At 42.0% G+C, this 23120-nt stretch overlaps 1 protein-coding gene across 1 annotated transcript in view; it reads right to left on the bottom strand.

Annotated features, from left to right (window-relative positions):
* CACNA1E (calcium voltage-gated channel subunit alpha1 E) overlaps positions 1–23120 on the bottom strand; it is a 509386-nt gene that overhangs the window by 275632 nt on the left and 210634 nt on the right. The window contains exons 6-8 of the mRNA XM_072998149.2: positions 9971–10074; positions 8824–8976; positions 4294–4475 (exon numbers count right to left, since the gene is read on the bottom strand). Of these exons, the coding sequence (XP_072854250.2) occupies positions 4294–4475; positions 8824–8976; positions 9971–10074 (439 nt within the window). The remainder of the gene's footprint in view (positions 1–4293; positions 4476–8823; positions 8977–9970; positions 10075–23120) is intronic.

The following is a 23120-nucleotide window of genomic DNA, read 5'->3' as shown; positions in this document are numbered from 1 at the left end:
CTGCTGAAAAGGGATGCCGAGGTGAAGGTGGTATTCGGTTGCCCACCATTTAAGTTGTTGCCTGAGGCAGGGTGAAAGAAACAACTTTTTGTCCGGTGGGTCCTGCGTATTGTAGGCCAGGAGGTAGAAGAATTGTAGAGGCTGCACCTGCAGCCTGGAGTGTGGCAGGACTGCCGTTGTGGAAGATATGAAGCTTAACACTCATTGCACTGAGTGGACCAAGGGGTGTCGAGCATGCATCAGCTTTTGAGTAGACCAGATGATAGTGTCTACCCATGGTTAAGGCAGAAGGGGCCACACAGTTGTAGCATTGAGAAGTACTCCAATATAGCTGATGGTCTGAGATGGGATGAGATGACTTTTCTGTATTGACTTGTAGCCTGAGACTCGAGAACAGTTGTAGGTGAATGTGATGTTGGTAGTTAGAATGTCCTTTCTGTGTGCTACCAAGAGCCAGTCAACAATGTAGGAAAAGATGGTGACACCTTGGGTTCTGAGAAAACCTGCCACTTGGTGAACACCCTTGGGGCGGTGGATACGCCAAAGGGAAGTGCATTGAAGTTTTAGGCCTGGTTGTCAATGAAGAAGCTTAGGCAATGACAGTATTGTGGATGGATTGAGATATGAAAGTATGCATCTTGAAGGTTTATGGATGTGAATCAGTCTCCCCAGTGAAGCAGGGGGAGAATGGATTGTAATGTCACCATCTGGAAGCATTTTAGGGAGATAAACTTGTTGAGGATGCATAGATCCTCCTTTGGGTAAAGTACTGGGAGAAGAAGCCATTGGTGATGCACTGGAGAGGTACCCTTGTGATGGTTTCTTTCGCCAGGAATGTGGATTTCCTCCTGGAGGAGGGAGAGAGGTGGAGTGAGTTGGACATGGCCTGTGGGTGGGAGAGTGAAGATCTCTACTGTGTATCTGTGGGTTATAATATTGAGGACTCATGCATCCAAAGTAATAGCGTTCCAGGCATGAATGAATTGTGCCAAGCATATGTCTGCAGCTATTGCAATGTGGTTGATGGTAAAGGAATGTACATGTTGAGCTCAGGCTGGGGCACATCAAAACTGCTGCTGAGGTTTTCCTGTCTGCCTTTTTGGAGAAGGTTGTTTGCTTGAATTTGGCAGAGGAGGAGGCTGGAGTAAGGCACTGGTGAGTTGACCAATTGGAGGTCTTGGACCACTCAGAAAGTCATTTGTAATGAGAGTAGGGCAGGAGTCTCTTCCAGTGAGGGCAGAAGTGAGAAGTTGCTGGGCAGTGCCTGTTTATGCCCATTTTCTTTGCATCGGTCTTCTTTTTCTGAAGGTCCTGCATCAGTTTTATCGCTGAAGAGTTCCTGTCCGTCAAAGGGGAGGTTCTCAATACAAGACAGAGTCATCTAGGGGCCCCGCTAGGTGAAGCCAAGCATGTCTACAGAGAGTTATGCTTGCACAATCTGCAACATGCTGGGCAGAGTGGATCTGTTGCCCAGACAGAGTGTAAGCCTCCTGCTGAGAGGAGATGGCTAGAATATGTTTTTCCAGTGGTAGGGTGGCAATAATACCATGAAACGTCTCCCAGATGAAATGGTGGTAAGCACCTATCATGGCTTGGAAGTTGGCTATACACATGTGGAGTGCAGCTGAAGAGTATATTTTGCAAGCAAGTAAGTCCAGTTCATAACTTTCTGTTATTGGAGGTTTCACCCCCTTGGATCTCATTTGGGCCATTTGAACTATGATGGAGTTCTGTGTAGGGTGTTTAAACAGGAACCTGCTGGACCCTGTAAAAGTGCTCAATCCTATGGGATGTTGATGGGATCAAGGAAGGATTCTGCAAGGATTGACTGATAAGTTCCTTCAGGGTCTCAAGCATCACCATAGGGATGTTTGTCTTCTTGTGGATGTGGGCGAAGACTGCATCCTTAGCTGGCGGTACTGGCTTGAAAACTGGTAGCTGCAATGACCTTGGCATTCTCTTTATTAGATCATTATAGGAAGAAACATCCTTTGAGGATGAGAGGGGACCGGCATCCTGGACATCGGAACTGGATGAAGTTTCTGGGACAAGGGCAGAGCCTTTCCTTTCTTCCCCATCAGAATCTGCAGAGCTGTTATCTGGTTGTTTTTCTCTTGTTGGAACTGAGGGAGTTACCAGCAGCTGACATGAGCCCAATGGTAATTGGGAGGCAATTAAAAAGTCTGGATTAGGAGGAGGCAGCAATAACTCAGGTGAGGTGGGCCGGAGAGCCAAGGCTTGAATGGAAGCCAAGGGAGAACCCTGTTGGCAGCACTGGTCTCATGGAAGGCAGAAACAGAGCAATGTGGAGAGTGAGATCGATTCTGAAGGTCTCAACAGGAATGCGAGTCAAGATGGTGCTCAAAGCTTCAGGGAGACCAGTCTCGTGGGCTGTCAATGTAAGTTTCCCGAGATTGAGGATGAGTGTGTGTGCATGATCAGGATCTGCTGTACTCTTGAGATCAATGATGGCTCCTGCATGACTGAGAGGACCAACCCAAGTACATGAAGCAAGTAGGGCAAAAGAAGGGTGCATAGTCAGCATCCTCCTGATATCGAGAGCTTGATGATGGAGACCTCAAGTAGCATGGCCGATATCGACACTGTGGTGATCACGAGAATGATCGCAATTTGGACCTCCTGTTCTCCCTACTGTGGTGTCTCGGTTGTGGAAACCATTGAATAAGGGAGAAGCATCTCAGTTTCAACCACTGTTCATCCTCAGACAGTGGAAGCAAAGACTGCTCTTGCAGCAGGCTCCGAGGGGATTGTGATCTCAGTAAGGTAGCAACATCCTGCACAGAGGGTATCAAGCATTCACCCTCTGAAACCAAGACTGTATACTGGGCATCAGTAATGAGAGCAAAGGTAGAGTCTCAGATTGACAATTCCAGCCGCCACAGGCTCAGCAGCATCAATAGGCCACCGTTTCTTCTTCTTCTTCAATGCCTCAATACTGAGGGTTGGTGTACATTTGCGGCTGCTGTGTTCCGGTATCCCACTCTATATTTTAGCAGGCAGCTGCTACTCTCCCAAGGAACCACCCCAGACTCCATATGTACCCAGCCCTGTAGTGCTGAAGAACTACTTAGCTTCAGGCTCATGCGTATGCCTTCTAAGGAAATGCACCTCATTAAACAAGGGCGCGGCTCAGTTCCACTCTGGATATTGCCAGAGCAAGTTGTCTCCCTCAAAGCTCTATGAAGCTTATGTTCCACTACTGCTTTTTCTCATCATCCTTTTTATGTCTGAGTCTAACAGACTCTGTCCACCATGTTCCAAGGCCTTCCAGTGGCAAAACAGAACTATAGCAGTACATGATAAAGGATATATGTCACTTATGTCCCCTATATTTCCTTTGAAGCAACAGGTTTTGCAAGCTCTTGAACTCCTAAGACGTGCAAAACCTATCTACTGATGTGAAATGGATAGTCTGACAAACTGATTGTCTGAAGGAAAATTTAAAAATACCCACCAAGCTAGGTATTGGAGGCAATTTTTATTTAACACAGGTAATTAGACAAGTTAGTCTGAATAAGGTACCTGTCTGCACTTGCAAAAGTATTACTATATCATAAGCTAAGGTTCAAAGAGAAGAAAAATACTGCTGCTTCAGCTTGTTTTGTTATAATAGTCCTTGAGGTTGTAAATACAAAAACTGTATTAAGCTCAATTGTTATGTACTTTAGTATTGGGGCACTGAAAGGAATAGACAACTGTGGGAATACCTCATACCCCATCTGGAGACCCACCTGAAACAACTTGGTTTTTAGAACTGAAATATGTGTACATTCTAATCCTCTTGTATTATGCTTTTAATCCAGCATTTTGTAGAAAGTATGTATTTGTACTTTTTAACTTGCTAGCTCCGTGGATGTTCAGTTGGCTCCAAGCAAGTGTATATACATATTTATACCAATGTTTTAAATCTCTGGATGTTGGATGATCAAAGTGGTGAAAACAATAAAGAACTTGAAAGGAATAGACACAACGATATATAAAACAGAAGGAAGCTGATATCCAATACATCGTGGACCAGGTGAACTGGGCAAGATCCATGTGACACAAAATATGGAGAGAAGAATTCAGATGAAAACATTGCAATGACTGCTAACAGAAGACATTGAAATGTAGGTGAACCTGGAGGTCTAAATTCTTATAACCTAGTATGCAGCCAAAGTCCTGTTATTCGCTCCAAGCCAAACTGTGGAAACATTCAAACAAAGGAAATTCTGAACTCCACGTCTACTTCCCACCAGAGCTTCACAGTACTTCGTCTCATGTATTACTCACATTGTATAGCACTGTAGTCCATCCTTCCATAGTAATACACTGGAAGACAGTCAATACTGCAAAGAGGATGTTGTCAAACTGAGTAATCCCATCATTGGGACCAATCCAGTCTCTGCATTCGTAACCTGCAGGGCATCCTTGTACCCCACAAGGATGAGGTGGATCCATTTCTTCTAATTTACCTGTAATCAAACATAGGTTATGCCAAATTGTACTAAAGTAAATAAAAACAGTAATGGTACCCACTAAGGAATGAATTTATTTATTTATTTATTTATTTATTTATTTATTTATTTATTTATTTAGTAGATTTCCCCCCCCCCAAGACAGCATCTACTCGGGGCGGCTTACAAATATCATAAAATACAAGATACAATAAAAACATCATAAACATTAAACAATTAAATCAATAATATGGTGTGTTCAAGATGGGGAATAATAAAAAACAAAGGGATAGAATTCAAGAATTGACAGAAGGGAAGGCCTGCCTAAAGACCCAAGTCTTTAGATGGCTCTTAAAAACACCTAGCGAGGGTGCCAGGCGGATCTCTGTTGGAAGGCTGTTCCATAGTTGAGGGGCCACTGATGAGAAGGCCCAGTTTCTTATTCTTTCTTTCCGGACCTCTCTCAGCGTTAGGCCCCTCAACCGTCCCTCCTGGCTGTGCTGAGTAATTCGGGTAGATCTAGGTGGGATCACTAGAAGGAAGTGAAAGTGTAGGAAGTCACTGTGAAGCAAGAACTTCCTAGACTATGCATTTTCAAAGAACTTGGAAAAGTTACTTAATTGGACTATAACTTCAAGCATCACCCAGCCAGTATGAACAGAGCTGAAGTTCAAAACAAAAATGTTCAAGCTCTAAATTGTCACAGTGAGGACTATGGGATTCCTCAGATGGCTATCCAAGAGTAACAGTAAGCATTGTAAGTCAGATGCAGAGACCCATGGATCTAGGAGATGACATCATCAAACCATGACTTCCTTGTAGCTCCAATTGCTTCCCCCTCTTTCTGTCTAGAATGTCAGAATGAGGGGTTCAGAAAGGACTCATCTCTCCACTCCCCTTCCACTAATGCATGTGCTGCCACCTCTAGTAGCAAATGCCCACCTTAATAAGAAGCAGAAGGTCAGAGACAGCAGCAACTGCTGACAGTTGCAGCCATTGGCCAAGCAGGTGGATTCTGATAATTCAGAAAAAACAACTTTTCCAAACTCTGTACATAATGCTGCCAGGTTTTCTGGAACAGGTATTTCTTGGATAGAAATGATGGAGGAAAAGTTAACTGAAGATTAAGCATTTGAAAACACTGTCCTGCCCCAGAAGTTCCACAGAAGGATAGACTGTTAACAGGAGGGGGAAGGTGCACGCATATACTAAAACACAAAATGATAAATAAGTGTGTTGGTCTCTAAGAAATTAATCCTAAGCACAGTATCATCATATTGTGACACTGGAGGCAGTTTATAGTCTAATCAGGGCAACTCACCCTAAAATTTTGGGATAGGGTCCTTCCTGTTCTAGTCAAAGGCATCATAAAGAAAATGCAAATTTCAAGACACACAGCCATGTCACTGTGTGGCAGCAAAAACAACCAAGTGGCATATTAAGTAGTAACATATTCATATAACATGAGGGTTTGTGGACTATAGCCTACTTCCTCAGATACAAAAACAGACTCTTGGCAGTTTATAATATTTTAATAATATTATATTATTATGTTCCTCGCCTCTGGAACAATCTCCCTCCGGCGATTCGCGCGGCCCCCACGCTGGGCACCTTTAAAACCCAATTAAAAACATGGCTGTTTATTCAGGCCTTCCCTCCAGCCAACTCTTGATTTTTTTCTTACTTTTCCTTTTTATCTTTACTGCTGTTCTTGTTTGATTATTATGTATTTGTCTATGTTTTATTATTTGATTTTATATTTGGAAGCCGCCTAGAGTGGTTCGGTGGGCCAGATAGGCGGGGTATAAATTAAATTAAATAAATAAATAAATAAATAAATAAATAAATAAATAAATAATCTAGGAAACCTCATCTTGCCAGTCTCCTGTGGTATCTGAACTGAAGGATGTGCGAAATGGCCCCCAGAGCCTTTGATGATAATCACTCTGGTCTAAACAATTGTAGTCCATTTGTCCTTCCCCTCCAACTCAGTGGTAGACAGTAAGAACTACTAGGTGAACAGCTGACCATTTATCCCCACTCTTAATCTACGTAGCCTGACCCTTGAGTTCTGTCTCTGTTAGATTGAAGTGTGACACAAGTGTGCTGTGAAAGTTTTAAATTAAATGCACAAAAACGCACCCTGTGATGATTCAGTAGTATGATTTATGCTTTGAATTTGTGTGTGCTTTTAAAATATTGGTTCTCACTGCCGCCCTCGCCACAGCAACCCAGAATTTAACAGCCACAGGGACCATCTGGTAAGGATTTGATTTTCAACATTATTTGGTTTTCCCTCTGTGGTGCTGGTGTAATGGTGTTTCAAGCACTCAGAATCTTTCCCTCCTTTAAAATTCTCAGCCTGAAACAACAATAATGTTGGCACCCGATGTATGAGTGCTGCCATACAAACATCCACCTACCTTGCTGCCAAAGACCAAGGGGGGGCGGAAATTAAAAACCCCAACAACCCCCAAATGAAGCAAGACAAAATAAAATGTGTGACTCTGCAGTCATCTTGTCACTGGGAAAGCTAGCTAGATTTAATAAACCTTGCAAGTGTGTATTTCTGGGCGTTTTCAAGTCAGCAAAGTTTAAGACATTAAGACATAAGACATTTCCATAAAGAGTTTAATTTGCTAAAACTTCATTCTGCTTTATAAGCGTTTTTTTTTTTTTTTAATTCTGATTCTCAGCTTGGGGAAGACTAAGAAGATATGAACAAAGCTTCAAGATGGGAATTTGAGGACACAAGTAGCTTTTTATGATTTTTCTCCATATTATGTCTAGTGTTTCCAGTGACTTAGGAGTGGTCTTCATAAAGGTGGCAACCTGTCCATGGTCTGTACCATTTCAGGCTACAGATAATTGCCCGCCCAGCAAAAAGAGTCGAGGCACAGGACTTGGATAAAACTAGGGCCACAACTTTCTTAAACTATTTAAACTTTTAATTCCCCTTCCACAAGGGGGCCTACTGTAGTGTAAATTCCTCTGACTACGGTGTTCCACTTCAACCGGATCAGGCCATCAGGGGTCAGTTCCTATTGCCGAAGCACAGTGACCTCTGTCCAGCACGTCCTCATCTGCCCAAAGCCAGGAATCCCCCCCCACACTGCTTCAGTCACCAAGCCTCGAGACCCTAGGTATACTGCCACCCAGGAGATTCCCTTAACCCACCCCCTTTCATATAACTCCTTTTCCACCAATCAGGGAGATGGGTTAATTGTCACCTTCCTCAGGTGTCCCAATGGAACTCACCTGCACTCCTTACTTTCACACTACCTGCAGTTGCAACCTATTCAACATGTCCTTCTATTATTACCTAATTGTACCAGGAAGTAAGAATGGGATGGGCAAAAACACACCAGCTTCCTGTCTTGTGCCAATTGTGGAAGCAAGTCAAAAATTCCCATCCGGCCCCGAAGCGACCAGCTACTCTCGTGGCGCAGTGGTTAAAATCCCAGGTAGCCGGCTCAAGGTTGACTCGGCCTTCTATCCTTCCGAGGTCGGTAAAATGAGTACCCAGCTTGCTGGGGGGGGCAATGTGTAGCCTGCATAATTAAATTGTAAACCGCCCAGAGAGTGATTGAAGCACTATGGGGCGGTATATAAGCAGCACGCTTTTGCTTTTGCTTAGTTCTCAAGGGTGGGCATGTGGGCTGAGCTGCCGACACCACTAAAGAGGCCGAGCTAGGGGTAGCCAGCCTGATAAAAGGCTCTTCGACCGGACTCCCCCTCCCCTCGGCCTCCATGCAACATGCCTGCGCTCGGCAGTTCCGAGAGAGCAGGCAAAGTGCTACCGTGGCGGCAGCTCTGTGCCACATGGAGCGTCCATAGTTTACTTTAGGTAACCAAACCAGAGTTTGTCAACTTAAATTTGGGGGGCTAAACCTGTTGGAAACCCTGGAAGATGCTGAGAATTAAAGGATCCTGAGAGAAAGTGACTTTTCCTTGCTCTGGTTCAAGGATATTCAAGGATGGCAAACAAATTCACTTGTGGTGAACAGGAGTTGTAATCCTCCTAGAAACACCTCTGGATGTCCATTTTGTGACCTGAATTAATTCTCGTTATCCCATCCAGCAACACAGAAAATCTCTCACACACTGAGGCTTTGCTTGTAAAGTCAATGTTAAGAAGAATGAATATAAACACTTGCTGAACCCGTCCATACCTCAGTAGTGGTAGGATGATATTTTGGGACTCAGTGGGACACACCAGGTGGAGGATTGTGGGACGTACAATCCAAAAAAGTAACTTTTTGGAGTTATATATAAATATAAAGACAGGCTGAAGAGATCCATACTTAAGCAGTGATCATCCAAGAAGGAAGTCAGAAAAAGCAAGAACATAATCTTTGCTTTTTACCTGAATTGTTCATGTAGCAAGCCCGGTGCAGCTTTCCACTGTAGAACTCCAGGCCAATAATTGCAAACATCAGGATAGCAAAAAAGAGGAGGAGGCCTATCTGGAGAAGGGGCACCATGGCCTTCATGATGGATTTGAGTACAATTTGTAAACCTTGAATAAAGAAAAGAAAGGGGACAACAGGGTTAAAGAGATTCCATTGATTCAGTAAAGGAAGTCTCAAAGAACTAAACAGGACTGCTAATGACAGGCCCTGGGGATGGAGGTTAGGGTCAGGCCAAACTGCACAGGATTGTTGCAGTTCCTGTGCAGAATGTTAATTTTCCAGGATTCACCTGGAAAGTGCAGTAGGCTGTGAAGAAATTTGTCAACTTCCTGCATAGAAAAAGGGCTCAAAATGAAAAACAAGAACAAGAATGAAACAGAAAGCTAAAATTGGGGATGGGGGGGGAGAGTCTCAACGAGGAGTCTCTGCATGGTGTGAATCAGAAAATCATCCAGAACAAGAAATCTAGCAAGCATTTAGTCATAAACCTGGAACAGGAGGAGGCAAAAAGGAGAAGAAACCATTGCAGCCTGAACAAGGCACTATAGACTGCAGGGAGATACGGGGGAAGTTGTTTTGTTTGGACTACAATTCCCACAATTCCCCTTGCCTAGTCATTTTGGAAGGGATATTCTGGGAATTTGCAGCTCAACATAGGAACTCTTCCCATCTCTGACAATTATGAAGGTGAGCATCTGCATGCTACAATAATGTAAACTGAAGGATGCATAAGCCAGTCAAAGAAAGAAAGAAAGTTGCCTGCTCCATCTCAACATTGTATATTACCTAAGGACAATACAGTGCTTGCTCACCAAGGACATCTATTCCACAGAAAGATTCTTGCTGTTAAAATAAATCAGGCAGCTTTACAAACTCATCAAGCTCTTCTCCCTAGCAGGCAGAGGATTGTAGTTCAACTGTTCATAATCAACCCATGTTTATCATCAAAATGTGTTTAAAACATGAACATTTGGGAGCAATTTGCCTAGCTGTAGTAAAGTTCTGTGAACACGCTATCAGATATTAAAATGACACCTTGTAAAGACAAATACTGCACTGCAAGGAAGCTGGATGATCTGGGGAGAGAAACCAAATGCTTACTAGGAATGCCTGAGACAAGCTTCAAGGGCCTGAGTACTCTCACCGCCCGCAGAGTCCGCAAATCCACATGGGTGTTGAAATGTGTCCCTGCTGTGGCAAGAATGCTGGAGATAAACAAAAACAAAATGGAAGTTACTAAAGATAGATGTTGGGCATTATACATCAGCCTACTTCACCCCCTCCCTGCAGGAGGGGGCGTTTTGCTCACCAGGCACCTGACAACCAGAACTGGTGCACCTTACACTCTACTGTGAGTCAACAGCCATTTCTTAGTCTAAACTTAGCATCCTCTTGCGGAGCAGCAATTTAAAAAGATACAGACTGGTGCTGGGACTCACATTTTCCATCTCAATCTGATCCTTACATTAATAACAGGAGCTCAGTCATTGGTACACCCAATCACTCTGCACGAGCACTTGGAAATTTATAGTGCCTTTTGCATGGCAATTCCCAGGTTCCCCCAATCAGCAATTCCTGCTTAGAGGAATCATAGCATCCAACAAATAACTTTCCCAGGCTATGGTTCAACACGAGAGAACTACGGGCCTGGACTGGAAGCGATGAGGGGCACAAACTGTGAGTGTGACCAGGACTTTCTTCAGGCAAAGGGGGGGGGGGACAAGGATGTGCAATATTTGCTCATGCAACTGGCAGATAGTATGTGTGGACTGGTCCGGAGTTACTTACAATTGGTGAGGCTTGGTGTGTAAATACCAGGAAACTGGCCTGCCAGTCTTATGCCTGGTTATAGCTCTGTGACAAATATATCTGAGTACTGTTGCTTACTCCTGAACAGCCATGGATTGAATTGAATGATATTTTTAATGCTTATTGGGGAAAAAGCCCACATATGTAATTATTATATTTGGCCTCATCTATCTTGTACATTCAGCCCCAACCACTGCTATTATGCAGCTCTTGAAACATTTCTCAAAGCAAAATTTGACCCCAATGGTGAAAAAGGGCCCGTTTTGCATTAAGTGGTCCCCTCAGGAAAATAGGATTCTTAAACACATGGTGTTGGTAACACCTGCACAGACATTGAATGCTGGTTGGAAAAATATGTAGCATTATATTTAGAAAGGGTTTTTCCCCCCAAAATCATATGTTAAGAGAAAGCCTATGGATGGAAAAAATGTTTAAGACTCTACAATTATACGAGATAATACAAATATGTAAAAGTAAGCAGATATGATGCAGTCAACTCAAAATCTTCGCAAGAAAAGAATGTAATCCTAAAATAAACTTCCTGAAAAAGAAAGATTACTGCAATCCTAAAATAAACTTATTAGGGAGTAAGCTCCCTTGAAAATATTGTTCCTTACTTCAGAGTCCCATGATTGTGCTTTAAACCTCCAGAAAATATGGGTTATTTTCTGACTACTGCAGATGTTAATGAACAAGAATGATTTAACCAGAAAAGTAATTTACTGTATTTATGTAATAAAAATGAGAACATTCTGGTAATGATTTATAGAGGCCTACCTCTCAAAGAACTACAACTTCCAGGAAGCACCACAGTGGCTTCCTTCTGACCCTCAACACAAAAATCATCAACAGGAAGCAACTTACAATACTAGTAAGAAAACAACACAAGAAAAGATACTGTCCATAATCTGATATGTGGCTGTAGTTCTGCAATGAGACACTGAAGGACACTGGTGCTGAAAAGTGCTGACTTTAACTCACCCAGGTCTACTGACCAATCATACTCATTTACAACAGAAAGTCACTAAAGGTTCCCTTCCACCATCCAACCAATACCTGGATATGCCAGTCTGCTTACCATCCCTTAGAGCTGTATCCCAGACTCTTAAACTCATCAAGATGTTGGTCTTCAAAATTATTACTTTTCCTTTTAAATTATCAATTTAATTTCCTCCCAAGGCACAATCAATCCGACACAGAGACGCCCTGTGAAGGCAGGAGTCCTTCCCTACGTAATAAGTGACAACCACTCAAGAGTAGTATTCTTCAAACCGAGGGGGGGGGGAATTATAAAACAATTGGTATCATAATCTAATAAACAAGTGGCAGAGATCACTCCAGAGAATTTAGCAAAAAGGTGACTGGGAGATGTAGTGTTTGCCATCTGCGCTAGTTTTCTCCTTCAGTGAACTGGATCCAGTGTGTCAGTCCCTATATCACAGGTGGATCATCAAGGGCACTCCCCTACTTGATCGACATGCTTCCCCTCCCTACACTGTACTAAATGGAAGAACAGAGAAGCAACTGCCCTCAGGAAGACTTCAGTCACTGATTTGCATAATGCATTTACCAGGATCAGCAGCATGAGATTTCTCTTTCTCTTCTTGGGAGTCTCCTGACCCCTGCCTTCCATAAATATACATACATAATGTCTGTCATGTCAGCTCTTGAAAACAGTATCCTCTGAAATCAGAGTCACATCCTTGGATTTGCACTTTTGATACTAGCATCCCGCTAGCAATATATATAAAAGATTTTTTTTGTCTGTCTCTTTGCTTCTCAGATACTACATTGTTTGACTATAATATACAAGTGCTGCTATCTTAACTTCATCCTCTATGACTAGTTTCTTGTGTACTTGTTCCCTAGATCTTGGAAGAATGAGTAATATTGTAAGTGCAACAGAATTCCAGTGCAATGACAGAAGGAATACCCTCATACTAGAAGCAGGAAAGAAAAAGCCAACATTTGGACAAAGGATCTTGATGGTAATGGGGTGGGTAGGGGAGACTTGTGAACCCAAGGGGGAAAAAATGTGAGAAACAGGTCACATAACTGAAGCTCAGGGAGGATGGGAAGTGAGCAAGGGGCCTCTGGGAAGCTTCTTAGCATATTTGTGAGGAAAAGGCTTAGAATAAAAAGCAAACAGGGGGCAGGAGATGACATGAAAGCAGATATAAGAGTATGGAAAATGGGTGCAGAGGAGTTTCAATATTTTCTACATTTCATCTTTAAAGGTATGTACCAAATGCTTGTGGCTATCAAGAGGACTCAGGCATCCTGAACTGTTCATACAAGAGAACATAGAACTACTTACATGTGACAGATCCTTGGTACAATATGCTCTAGCAGAGGAGGGGGGAGGCGGTTCCACTTCAAGAGCAAGACCACATACCTTGCATATTCTTCTGAACAGTATCTAAAAGTAGTCCCACACCAATGCATACGGTAGTCTAAATCTGATTTCACAGAGCTTTGAATGACAGTCACCAGCTCCAAAGTGGCTTAAAAGAGCTGCAGATAGAAGAAGGCAGCAACTGTCTCTGCCACAGACTAAGGATGAGAAGAGTATTCACACCATTTCTCACTAGTAGTGATTTTCTGAGTCTTGCCATGGCAAAACTCTTTGGTGAACCATCTTTCTGGATCACTGTAATGTCCCCACTTCCTACAATAAAGAGACCCTGCCTCCCTCCCCCTTTTTTTTTTTCATCCTGCACAGAAAACTGCCATTTTCTGCACAGGTGAATGCTCCTTCCAACACATTCTGTGCAGGAAAGATGCCATTCTGTGCAGGAATTGTAACAATTCTGTGCAGCTTAATCATTTCTTCCAGGAATAAAAGGCCATAAAATGTCTGAGAAATCCCACAATCTTTCCTACATTATTTTTCAAAAAAAAAAAAAAAAAAAAAAAAAAAAAAGAATCTTGTGTAGAGAAATCTTGCTGTGAAAAGAATGTACACCCCTCCCCCAATTTATTTCCATCGCTACCTCAGGCCTCCTGGTGTATCCCTGTCATTTGGAAACACTCTGCCAACCAACAGGGTACTTTGCCAGATGCCAAAGAAGAAATGAGCGCTCACAGAGTCAGTGGCAGAGATAGGCAGAGATTGGGAACAACTTCCTGAATTTTGTGCAGCCGTCCAGAAACCAGAGAAAATTGGGTCATTGTTCTACTAATTCACCTAATTACAGGCTAGTACAGCTCTTGGCTATGTCTCTCTTTGTCAGGCAATTAACCACCTTTATTTCTTCTTATTTTTCTTCTCCCAAGTATACAGTTGGATAAAACTTGGCTCCTTTGATAACAAGAGTTCTGTTTCCTAGGATACCAAGACAGGAGAAACGATTTCACATCAATGAAAGAGGCTGTGGCTACAAATTTCTTTCCCCTCTTCTCCTCCTGTTTATGATGCCAATTTTGAAAGAGGTGACTTGAAAGCTATACATAGTTAGTCCGTCCATCTATCATTAGGTTAACCAGAAAAGTTGGCTGTGGCGGAGATTCTCACCAGACAGACTCTGATGATTCAGTGACAAACTCCTGGCAAAACCTCTACAGATGCAAAGCTGCATGTGTGGACTTGTACACACATGTCTGTGTGTGGGCTTCAGTTCTATGAGAAAATTTAAAAGCCACAAACTGTGGTATTGTTGGTACCAAAACATAGTTTCCCAAGAAGCTCAGCTTAATTTTTTTAAGTCAGTTTGTATAACTTGTGTGAGTAGAGCAGCTAATTATACAGAACCCCTAAAGAGGGAGTATTTGGAATGAAATTTGCTTGTGCCAATTTGCATCTATAGATGAAAATTTCAAATTACTTACAATGAATGAAAATTCAATAATGCATCTTACCACACTAGGAAAGGTTGTGAGCAAGTGAGCAATGTGCCTGCTCAATCTGCTGTCAAGGCAATAACTGCTGATGCTCAAATTCAAGACTCTTATTCTTTGTGATAGTTATTTACCTCTATATTGGGATCAGCTCTATCCTCTATAAAGTGGGACAAACGGCCATCCTCTGTGGGTAAAGTGGGTGATGAAATCTCAGAAGCCAGCGTACAGTCTCAGTGCATGATTTCCAACATTCAACTTATGAGATGTCTATTTCTACACAGATATATCTATTTCTACCCCAAAAAAATTCACTTCAAATATTAGACTACCATGCTAGGGGGGAGGGGACTGATCATTGCTTAGGTTTTCTTGCTTTTAACTTTCTTTTAATAATGGGAGGGAGGGATACATATTTGAAACTGTGAGTAATGTTCTGAATAAGCATACCATATATTAATCTGAAACCTTAATTTTCAAAGGAAAAGCTGACACTAGACAACATATTCCCTGTATTCTACACCACCACTTCCAATCCAGGGGCTGAGCTGTGGTTTATACATTATGATGAAAGTCTTAGTCTTCAAGAGAAATAGCACACTGTATAGCTGCATTTGTAGCTAACATTGCCCTCAGAAAATGGCCATCGGGAACAAATTGTTTTTCAAACCTGAAACACAGAACTCTGCTTTGAACAGACCAAATTATATTCAACATCACAATATTGAACAGAATTTACTGCACTTTACATTTCAGTTTGCTCACCTAAAAACAATTTTAGAAATTACAGCATAAGGAAAATCATATAATGTTGCAGAGTTTTCATAGTTTTTACAGGTTACACAATGGAGCCTTTTATTGTACAATTAGTGGGGATTTTTCCCAAGTAACTTCAGCCCAACATATAATATATAAACAGTTTTATGGCTGAACACAGATGCAGGATATCCACAACGTATAACTCTTCACCAGGTGCTACAATGTCTAAAGCCAGCTTGTGAACAAATGTTCATCAAAGGGCCCTGTCCACACAAGCATGTAGATATTGGGGGGGGGGGCAAAGAGACTGTGTCTGCTTGTGTTAGATAGAGCCATCCTTCCCCTTTAAGAGCTGTAACACACCTTTCAGGCCCAGTGGTAGGGCATGCATTCTTTTTGGCATGCAGATGGCCAGAGGAAGTGCCCCCCTTGCTCCCTGCCAGCTCTGGTATCTCCAGCCAGTGCTGCTGTCACTGAGGGGCTTCCCTTCTGTAGAGGTATCTGCCTGCTGGAGACAGGCACCACTGATAATGTGTTGCAAGTGGATGAGAGACTGAGCAAGGGCCGCTGACCTAGACAGTGACAATGGTAAGGGACCATCCCTTCTACCCTTCTCCTGCATGTCCCACAGCTTCATTCTCCATGTTCTGCTTTCCTGCTCCTGTATCCTTTCGCTTCCTATGTTTTTTCTTTCCTCCTTTCTTTCCCAATTCCTTCTATCTTTTTTATTTTCCCTCCCATCTGTCCATCTGTCTCACACACACACACACACACACACACACACACACACACACACACACACACACACACACACACACACACACACTTTATTGTTTCTGGCCATAGGCCTTTATAATGTACAGACCACTGTAATATATAAAATCCAATTAAAACAGGTAATTGCCATAAAACCAATAAAACCCGGTCTAAATATTATCATGACATATGATGTATTCAGCATTTATGTGGCATTGTGATCCTTGACAAATCAAGATCTCAGCTTCTTAGCTGCCAGTGCAAATACATGCCACTCTATGGCTTAGATAAGGAAAATACTGTTAAAAGCCTTTCAGAATTTCAACACAATTTTAACCTTGAAGAATACTCAGGACAGATCAGTCTTGGACCTCTTTGAGGTCTCCACTGTAGCAAGACATTCCAGCAGGTGCACTGCAAAGTTTAGCCTTTATTTACACAGAAATATCATTGCTGGCAGTCTACGGCAAGGGGCAGAGCAAACTGATGATAGCAGATAGACGTGCCATTATTAGCTGTAGAGGAAGCATGTTTTGAAACACGTACTTCTGAGCATCAGGCACTGGAACAAGAACAATAGGAGATAATAGAGTCATTCTACCAGTGACTAGACACAGGCTATTTGTATTCAAATCCCTGGGAATACAAATATGAATTATGGCACCATAGGTGCTGCAGAGTCCCAGCTGTGCAGGGAGGCAGGGAAGAACATGATGATGACAATGCAGCCGACTGCCATGCAGTGAACTGTGAGTGGACCAGCCAGTTCTGGGGGCAGGGAATGGGCCTCTGGTGCTATAATTCATATTCATATTCCCAGGGGTACAAATACCAGTGACATGTCCTGTCTGTCTGTTTGTTGAAAAAATTGCAGAATCGCTGTCTATTATTTCTAGAGACCCTGGAGGATGGGTGAAGTACCAGATGATGGGAGGAGAACTAACATTGTCCCAATCTTCAAAAAGGGTAAAAAAGAGGAACCAGGGAACTACAGACCAGTCAGACTGACATAAATCCCAGGGAAAATGCTGGAGCAGATTATGAAGCAGTCACTCTTCAAAACAATGCAGTAATCGCTAGAAACCAACATGGATTTGTCAAGAACAAATCCTGCAAGACTAATCTTTTTTCATTTTTTACTTGGTAACCACTGGTAGACAATGGCAATGCTGTAGATGTAATACATCTTGACCTTAGCAAGGCCTTTGAAAAACTGGAGCATGATATTCTGATTAGCAAGCTAACCAAGTGTGGACTGGACAGAACAACTGTCAAGGTGGATACATTGTTGGTTACGAAACTGCAGTCAGAGGGTGCTTATCAGTGGCTCCTTCCCGAACTAAGAGAAGGTAACAAGTGGGGTACAACAAGGATCTGTCCTGAGACCAGGGCTCTTCAACATTTTTCTTAATGATTTGGATGAGAGACTGCATGGAAGGAATACTTATCAAATTTGCAATAACACATAATGGGGTGGAATAGCTAATACCTTGGAAGAAAGGAACAAAATTAAAAAAGATCTTGATAGGTTGAGCACTGGGATGAAATTTAACAGGGATGTGCAAAGTTGTACATCCAGTGGGGAAAAACCAAACGCACATTACAAGATGGGCGATACTTGGCTCAGTAATACTACGAATTAGAAGGATCTTAGAATTATTGTAGATCAAAAGCTGAATACAAAACAACAGTGTGATCTGGCTGCAAAAAAAAAAAAAGCAAATGCTGTTTTAAGATGCATTCAGAAGCTGAGCCTCCAAAGTCCATGAGATACTAGGTCCCCTCGTGGCGCAGTGGTTAAACCGCTGTACTGCAGCCAAAACTGTGCTCACGACCTGGGGTTCAATCCCAGATAGCCGGCTCAAGGTTGACTCAGCCTTCTATCCTTCCGAGGTCGGTAAAATGAGTACCGAGCTTGCTGGGGGGGGCAATGTGTAGCCTGCATAATTAACTTGTAAACCATCCAGAAGCACTATGGGGCAGTATATAAGCAGCATGCTTTGCTTTGCTTTTGCTTTGCTTTTTTCAGCACTTGTTAGGCTTAATCTAGTACTGTGTCCAGTTCTGCACACCACAATTTAAGAAGGATGCAAAAAAAAAAAAAAAAAAAACTGGAGCAGAGTAACAAGGATGATCAGGGGCCTGGAAACTGAGCCCTATGAGGAAAGACTGAAAGAACTGGGCATGTTCAGCCTCAAGAAAAGAAGACTGGGGGGGGGGGTGACATGATAGCACTTTTCAAATACTTGAAAGGCTGTCATACAGAGGAGGGGCAGGATCTGTTCATGATCATCCCAGAGCGCAGGACAGGCAATAATGGGCTCAAGCTACAGGAAGCCAGCTGTAGGCTGAATATCCGTGGAAAAACTCTTAACTGTTAGTGCAGTACAACAATGGAACCAGTTGCCTCGGGAGGTGGTGAGAGATCATTTGAGAGAAAATTGGACAACCATCAACTTTGATTTGAATTCCTGCATGGAGCAGAGGGTTGGACTTGATAGCCACATAGGCCCCCTCCAACGCAATTATTCCATGATTCTATGAATCATGGGTGGTGCTGGCAGAGGATGTCATAGTCAGATATACTTAACCAGACATAACTGCCATTTTATGGGATGTTAGTATAACATGTCTCAACATCTGTGGTGGCTAGGATGGTGTCATCTGGGAAGTTTTGAATGGATTATAGTTTTCTCGGGAATCAGCGGTGTCTTTTATATAATGCACTGGTGACATATGGTTTGAATATCTAACCCATATATCCATCTCCAATAGCGATGGCATCAAAAGTTGATAATATGGGCTTTCCGGGATGTCTAGTTTCAATATTTTAGGTAATAGGCAGAAAGTTAAGGCTCTTGTGGCATGTCAGCTTGGATCTAGACATATACATATCTAGGGGATTATTTCATTAGGTTTTGTAGTATTTTTGGCATTGAGCAGCGGGGCCTGTAGTTTGCAGCATGTAAAATGTGGTACTGGATAATTGTCGGACTCTACACAGGAACTGTCAGTTTGACAACTGACAGGATTTGGTCCTTTCTCCACCAGATAGGTATTTTCAATTTCTGCACATTTTCAGAAATACTCTCAGATATTTCTTTGTGGTTAGTGAGCTTTGTAGCGATCACCCTGCTTTGGCTCATGTATGAGGTTATTTACATGTACCAATGGGAGCTGTTGGTGGAAAACCTCCAGCTGTTGGAGGCGGCACCAAATAAACTAGAAGGGAGGGGTGAGACAGAGAGAAGGAATTTTGTGCGGGAGTGAGTCAGAGAGGAGAGTCTGTTAGCGCAAAATTGCGGAAATCCAGTAGAATCAGCAGAGTAATATCCAGTCCAGGAAGTTCAAATAAATCGCACACACGCAGGCAGCTTCTCCCAACACCAATCGTGTATTTACAGGATATATACAGAAGTTCAGTCTGGCAGCATAACAGGTAGCATTCATCGCAGAGCAGGAAGATGCATCTACTGTACAGGTTCACACATATATACTTATGCACATCTGCCTATGGCCAATCACATTAGACATTGCATCATGTATGAGTCAGCACTCATGAGTCATCATGACTCAGCATTACTACACACCTGTTCATCATGGCTGCTCATTAATACACCTTGTTGTGCTCAGGCCTGGTAATTATCCTTGATAGAGTCTGAAGTGAGAGGACAGCCTGGGGGAGTGGTAGAGTGGAACTTATAGAGTTAAGAGTGAAACAAATTATTACTAAACTACTGAATACTTTCAGTCTTTGAAGAACCTGTTTAAGTGAACTGCATCCAATAAACCTGTTTTTGTTAAACTTTACACTCAGCATGGACCCCAGTCTTTCTAACTGAACATTGTTGACAGAGATCAACTGGTGGCAGCGTTAAAGGAGAGAATGTGTCGTGGGCTTCAGGCTAGTGAAATAATCTGGGAACACGCAAGGGGCACGTCACAAGCTCTCCTGTGAGATTTCATTCCTGAGTGATCTGTATGTGGGAGAATCTCAGGGGAGAAAAGAAAAATAGATAGTTTTTCTCTGCTTTTTGGACAAAGTGAGAAGCAAGGAGCTTCATATCCCTACATCAATGGTCTTTTTAATGTGAATTGCAGTGATTCCAGTTCTCCCAGAACATATGAAGTAGGCAAGTGTATATTTAAATTGATTTAGAACTGGTTTCTCTCTGAAGATGTATGCATAGTTTATTCTATCCTGCAACTGGAAACATTTCATACAGTTGCTGGTTGCAAGTTGTGTCCATTGGGGGGGGGGCGTTTTGGCATATAAAATTTAATATGGGGCTGGACTGCTTCTTGAAAATAAATTTCCAAAGGGATAGTTATGTTAATTTGTTCTCTGTTGTATTAAAGACAATCCTTTACAAGTTTTATTTTATTTAGTAGAAGCTTTTGTGGATTGTTGCCCACTTGCATCTAAAACAGCATGGTCTACAAAAGATTATACCAAATAGCATTTACTTCAGGTGCCACAAAACCTTTTGCTGTTATTGGAAAGAAGTAGACACTGAGGCTGTCCTACTTTGGACACTTCATGAGAAGGCAGGATTCTTTGGGGAAAAAAACCAATAATGCTGGGAAAGGTTAAAGACAGCAAGAAATGTGGAAGAGCAAATACTGTATTAGATTGAATCCCTAAAAGAAGCCACAGGTTCACATTTGCAAGAGCGGAGCAGGGCTACTGAGGACAGGACATTTTGGAGATCACTCATTCATAGGGTTGCCATACGTTGGGTGCGACTTGACAGCATGGAACAACCACCCCATTGTGCCAGTGGTGGATGAGCCAGTGTGATGTAGTGGTAAATGTGTAATCTAGTGGCAGGTAGTGCCACTAGAAATAAGGGGTCATGAGGAAGCTGCTTGAATTTCTGGGAGGTACTACAGTCTTCACGATGGCTCAGCTTCACCATAACCCTATATTTTACAGCATCCCAGTGTTGCATGGAGCATGTGGGGGGTCACACAGGTTCCAGGACCAGAGTTGTACGACAGAGTTGGTGGGATCGAGACTTACATTTTCTTCCCCAACACCTGCCATGACCTACAGTACATGAAACCCTGAAATTGTGCAAAATATCAATTTGGGGGATTTTAAGCAGGGTTCAGAGAGACAACCTATCCAATTCTGTGAATGCCTAAACAGTTCTAATTTCAGTAGCCAGCAGTGCTGTTAGTCTGGATTCTGTTTCTTTTGCACAACCACAGGGCTTATATGCCACATATGCCTTCATGCTGCATACATTTAGATCTATGCTCACCTCTAAGACTTTTGGGGGGATCCTTGCTATTTCAAGGATCTCTTCTCCTTTTATGAGTCTGCTCGAGTATTAAGATCATCAGAAGAGTCCTTTTCTCAGTCCTGCTATCTTCACAGGGGACATGTGTTTTGAATGTGTTTTGGTACTGTTTTTGTTGCATTATATCTGTTTGACCCTTTTTAGTATTTGTATACTTGTTGTCTTTAAATACAGTATTTTAATGATGTAAGGTGCCTTAGGTCCTTCCTAAGAAGAAAGGCGCGATAAATATATTTTAAATAAATAAATAAAATAATTTCATCTCTCAATTTGCTAGTAGGGGGAAAAGGGTGAGATAACTTCTAAAATACTTTCAATCCAGTTTGTCAGTGTGGGAAAATATTGTCTTTAATTTCAAAATATTTTAAACAAACAAGCAAGCAAGCAAACAAACAAACAAATAAATTACTCTGAATGGATCAATAGGTTTTTCTCCCTGCATCAATAGTCACAAAAATGAGGCAGAATATGGTAGTCTTGTCCCAGGAAAAGCAGCATGGCACTGTCAATAGTACTGAGCAGGGTGCACAGTCTAAGTAAGTAGTGTGTTTTTAATGTCTTCTTCCATGAGAAGATCTCCCTCAATTTAAGTCTGTGTCACATTTCATCTGTGAATGTCCAAGGATTGCACAGTTTACAAAATTAGACAGGATAGAATGGCAAAATTAGTGCATTGGTCATTTTGCGAAAAATATAACTTGCCAGCATCCAAAAACACAAAGTAGAGAAGGTGTCAGAAAATGATGAAGTCATTTGTGGGATTTCTGGATCCAAACTGATAGAGACCTTGAACATAACACACCAGACAAAGCAGTAATAGAACAAAGAAATGTCTGGATCATTGCCATTGCAATTCTAAGGAATGCCAGAGTTGAAAATAAAGAACTGGAAAAGCTAGCAAAATACAGTGATCTGGTAATCGAAACATCTCACTTGAGGATGAAACACACTTCAGTGATCCTCGTAGTCATCAGGGCTTTGGGAACAATATCAAGAAATTTCACACAGTATTATAAGTAGTTGCAGATCTAAAAACTAACATCATCAGAGCTACAAAAATGGCAATATTAGGAATAGCATACACAATGTGCCAATATTTAACGGATACTTAGGGTTTGGTTAAAACTTTTGACTGATTCATTTAACGTCTGCTTTAGTTTTTCTGGTCTTCTTAGCAACTAGAGTTTCCCTGGATATGCAGCAATGGTACCAAGTCACTGATGGTATGATTTCCTTAATCTGTGCTATAAGTCCATTAAACTTTCCAGACACTGCTCATGCTCCATTTGTGCTAATTCCAACACATTTCAACCAATCCATGTCATGAAATGTTACAAACTCTCAGACTCTTGCAGAGTCCGGGCGGCATACAAGTCAAATAAACAAATAAACTCATTTAAGCTATTAAATACTTCTTCAGTTGTAGTGTGCACCAATGAAGAGATTAACCATACATCTTTGAAAACATTTCTCTCACGCTCATATCTATCATAGCACAGTAAAATTGCTTTGTTACTGTATGCCTGTGTTTTTGTCCAATTGCAATGCAAAGTAGGGGGACATGCAAGTTCTTTCTAATAATTGTTCCTTGATATTTGTTAATAAAATATAACTTCTTAACTGTGTCATTTGACAAAAGTATTAAGGAAAGGTCCTTGGCAGCTTTCGCATTGATCAATATAGAAACCATGATTCTTGCAGCAGGTAATATAAGTTCTTCAGCTACTGTGTGCAGTTCTTTGTACAGTATTTTGTTTTTGGTTTTTCTATTAGTTGAGAAACTT

Source organism: Pogona vitticeps, chromosome 4 (assembly GCF_051106095.1).
Source record: "Pogona vitticeps strain Pit_001003342236 chromosome 4, PviZW2.1, whole genome shotgun sequence".
Taxonomy (NCBI): domain Eukaryota; kingdom Metazoa; phylum Chordata; class Lepidosauria; order Squamata; family Agamidae; genus Pogona; species Pogona vitticeps.
This window is presented reverse-complemented; position numbering and strand designations above follow the sequence as displayed.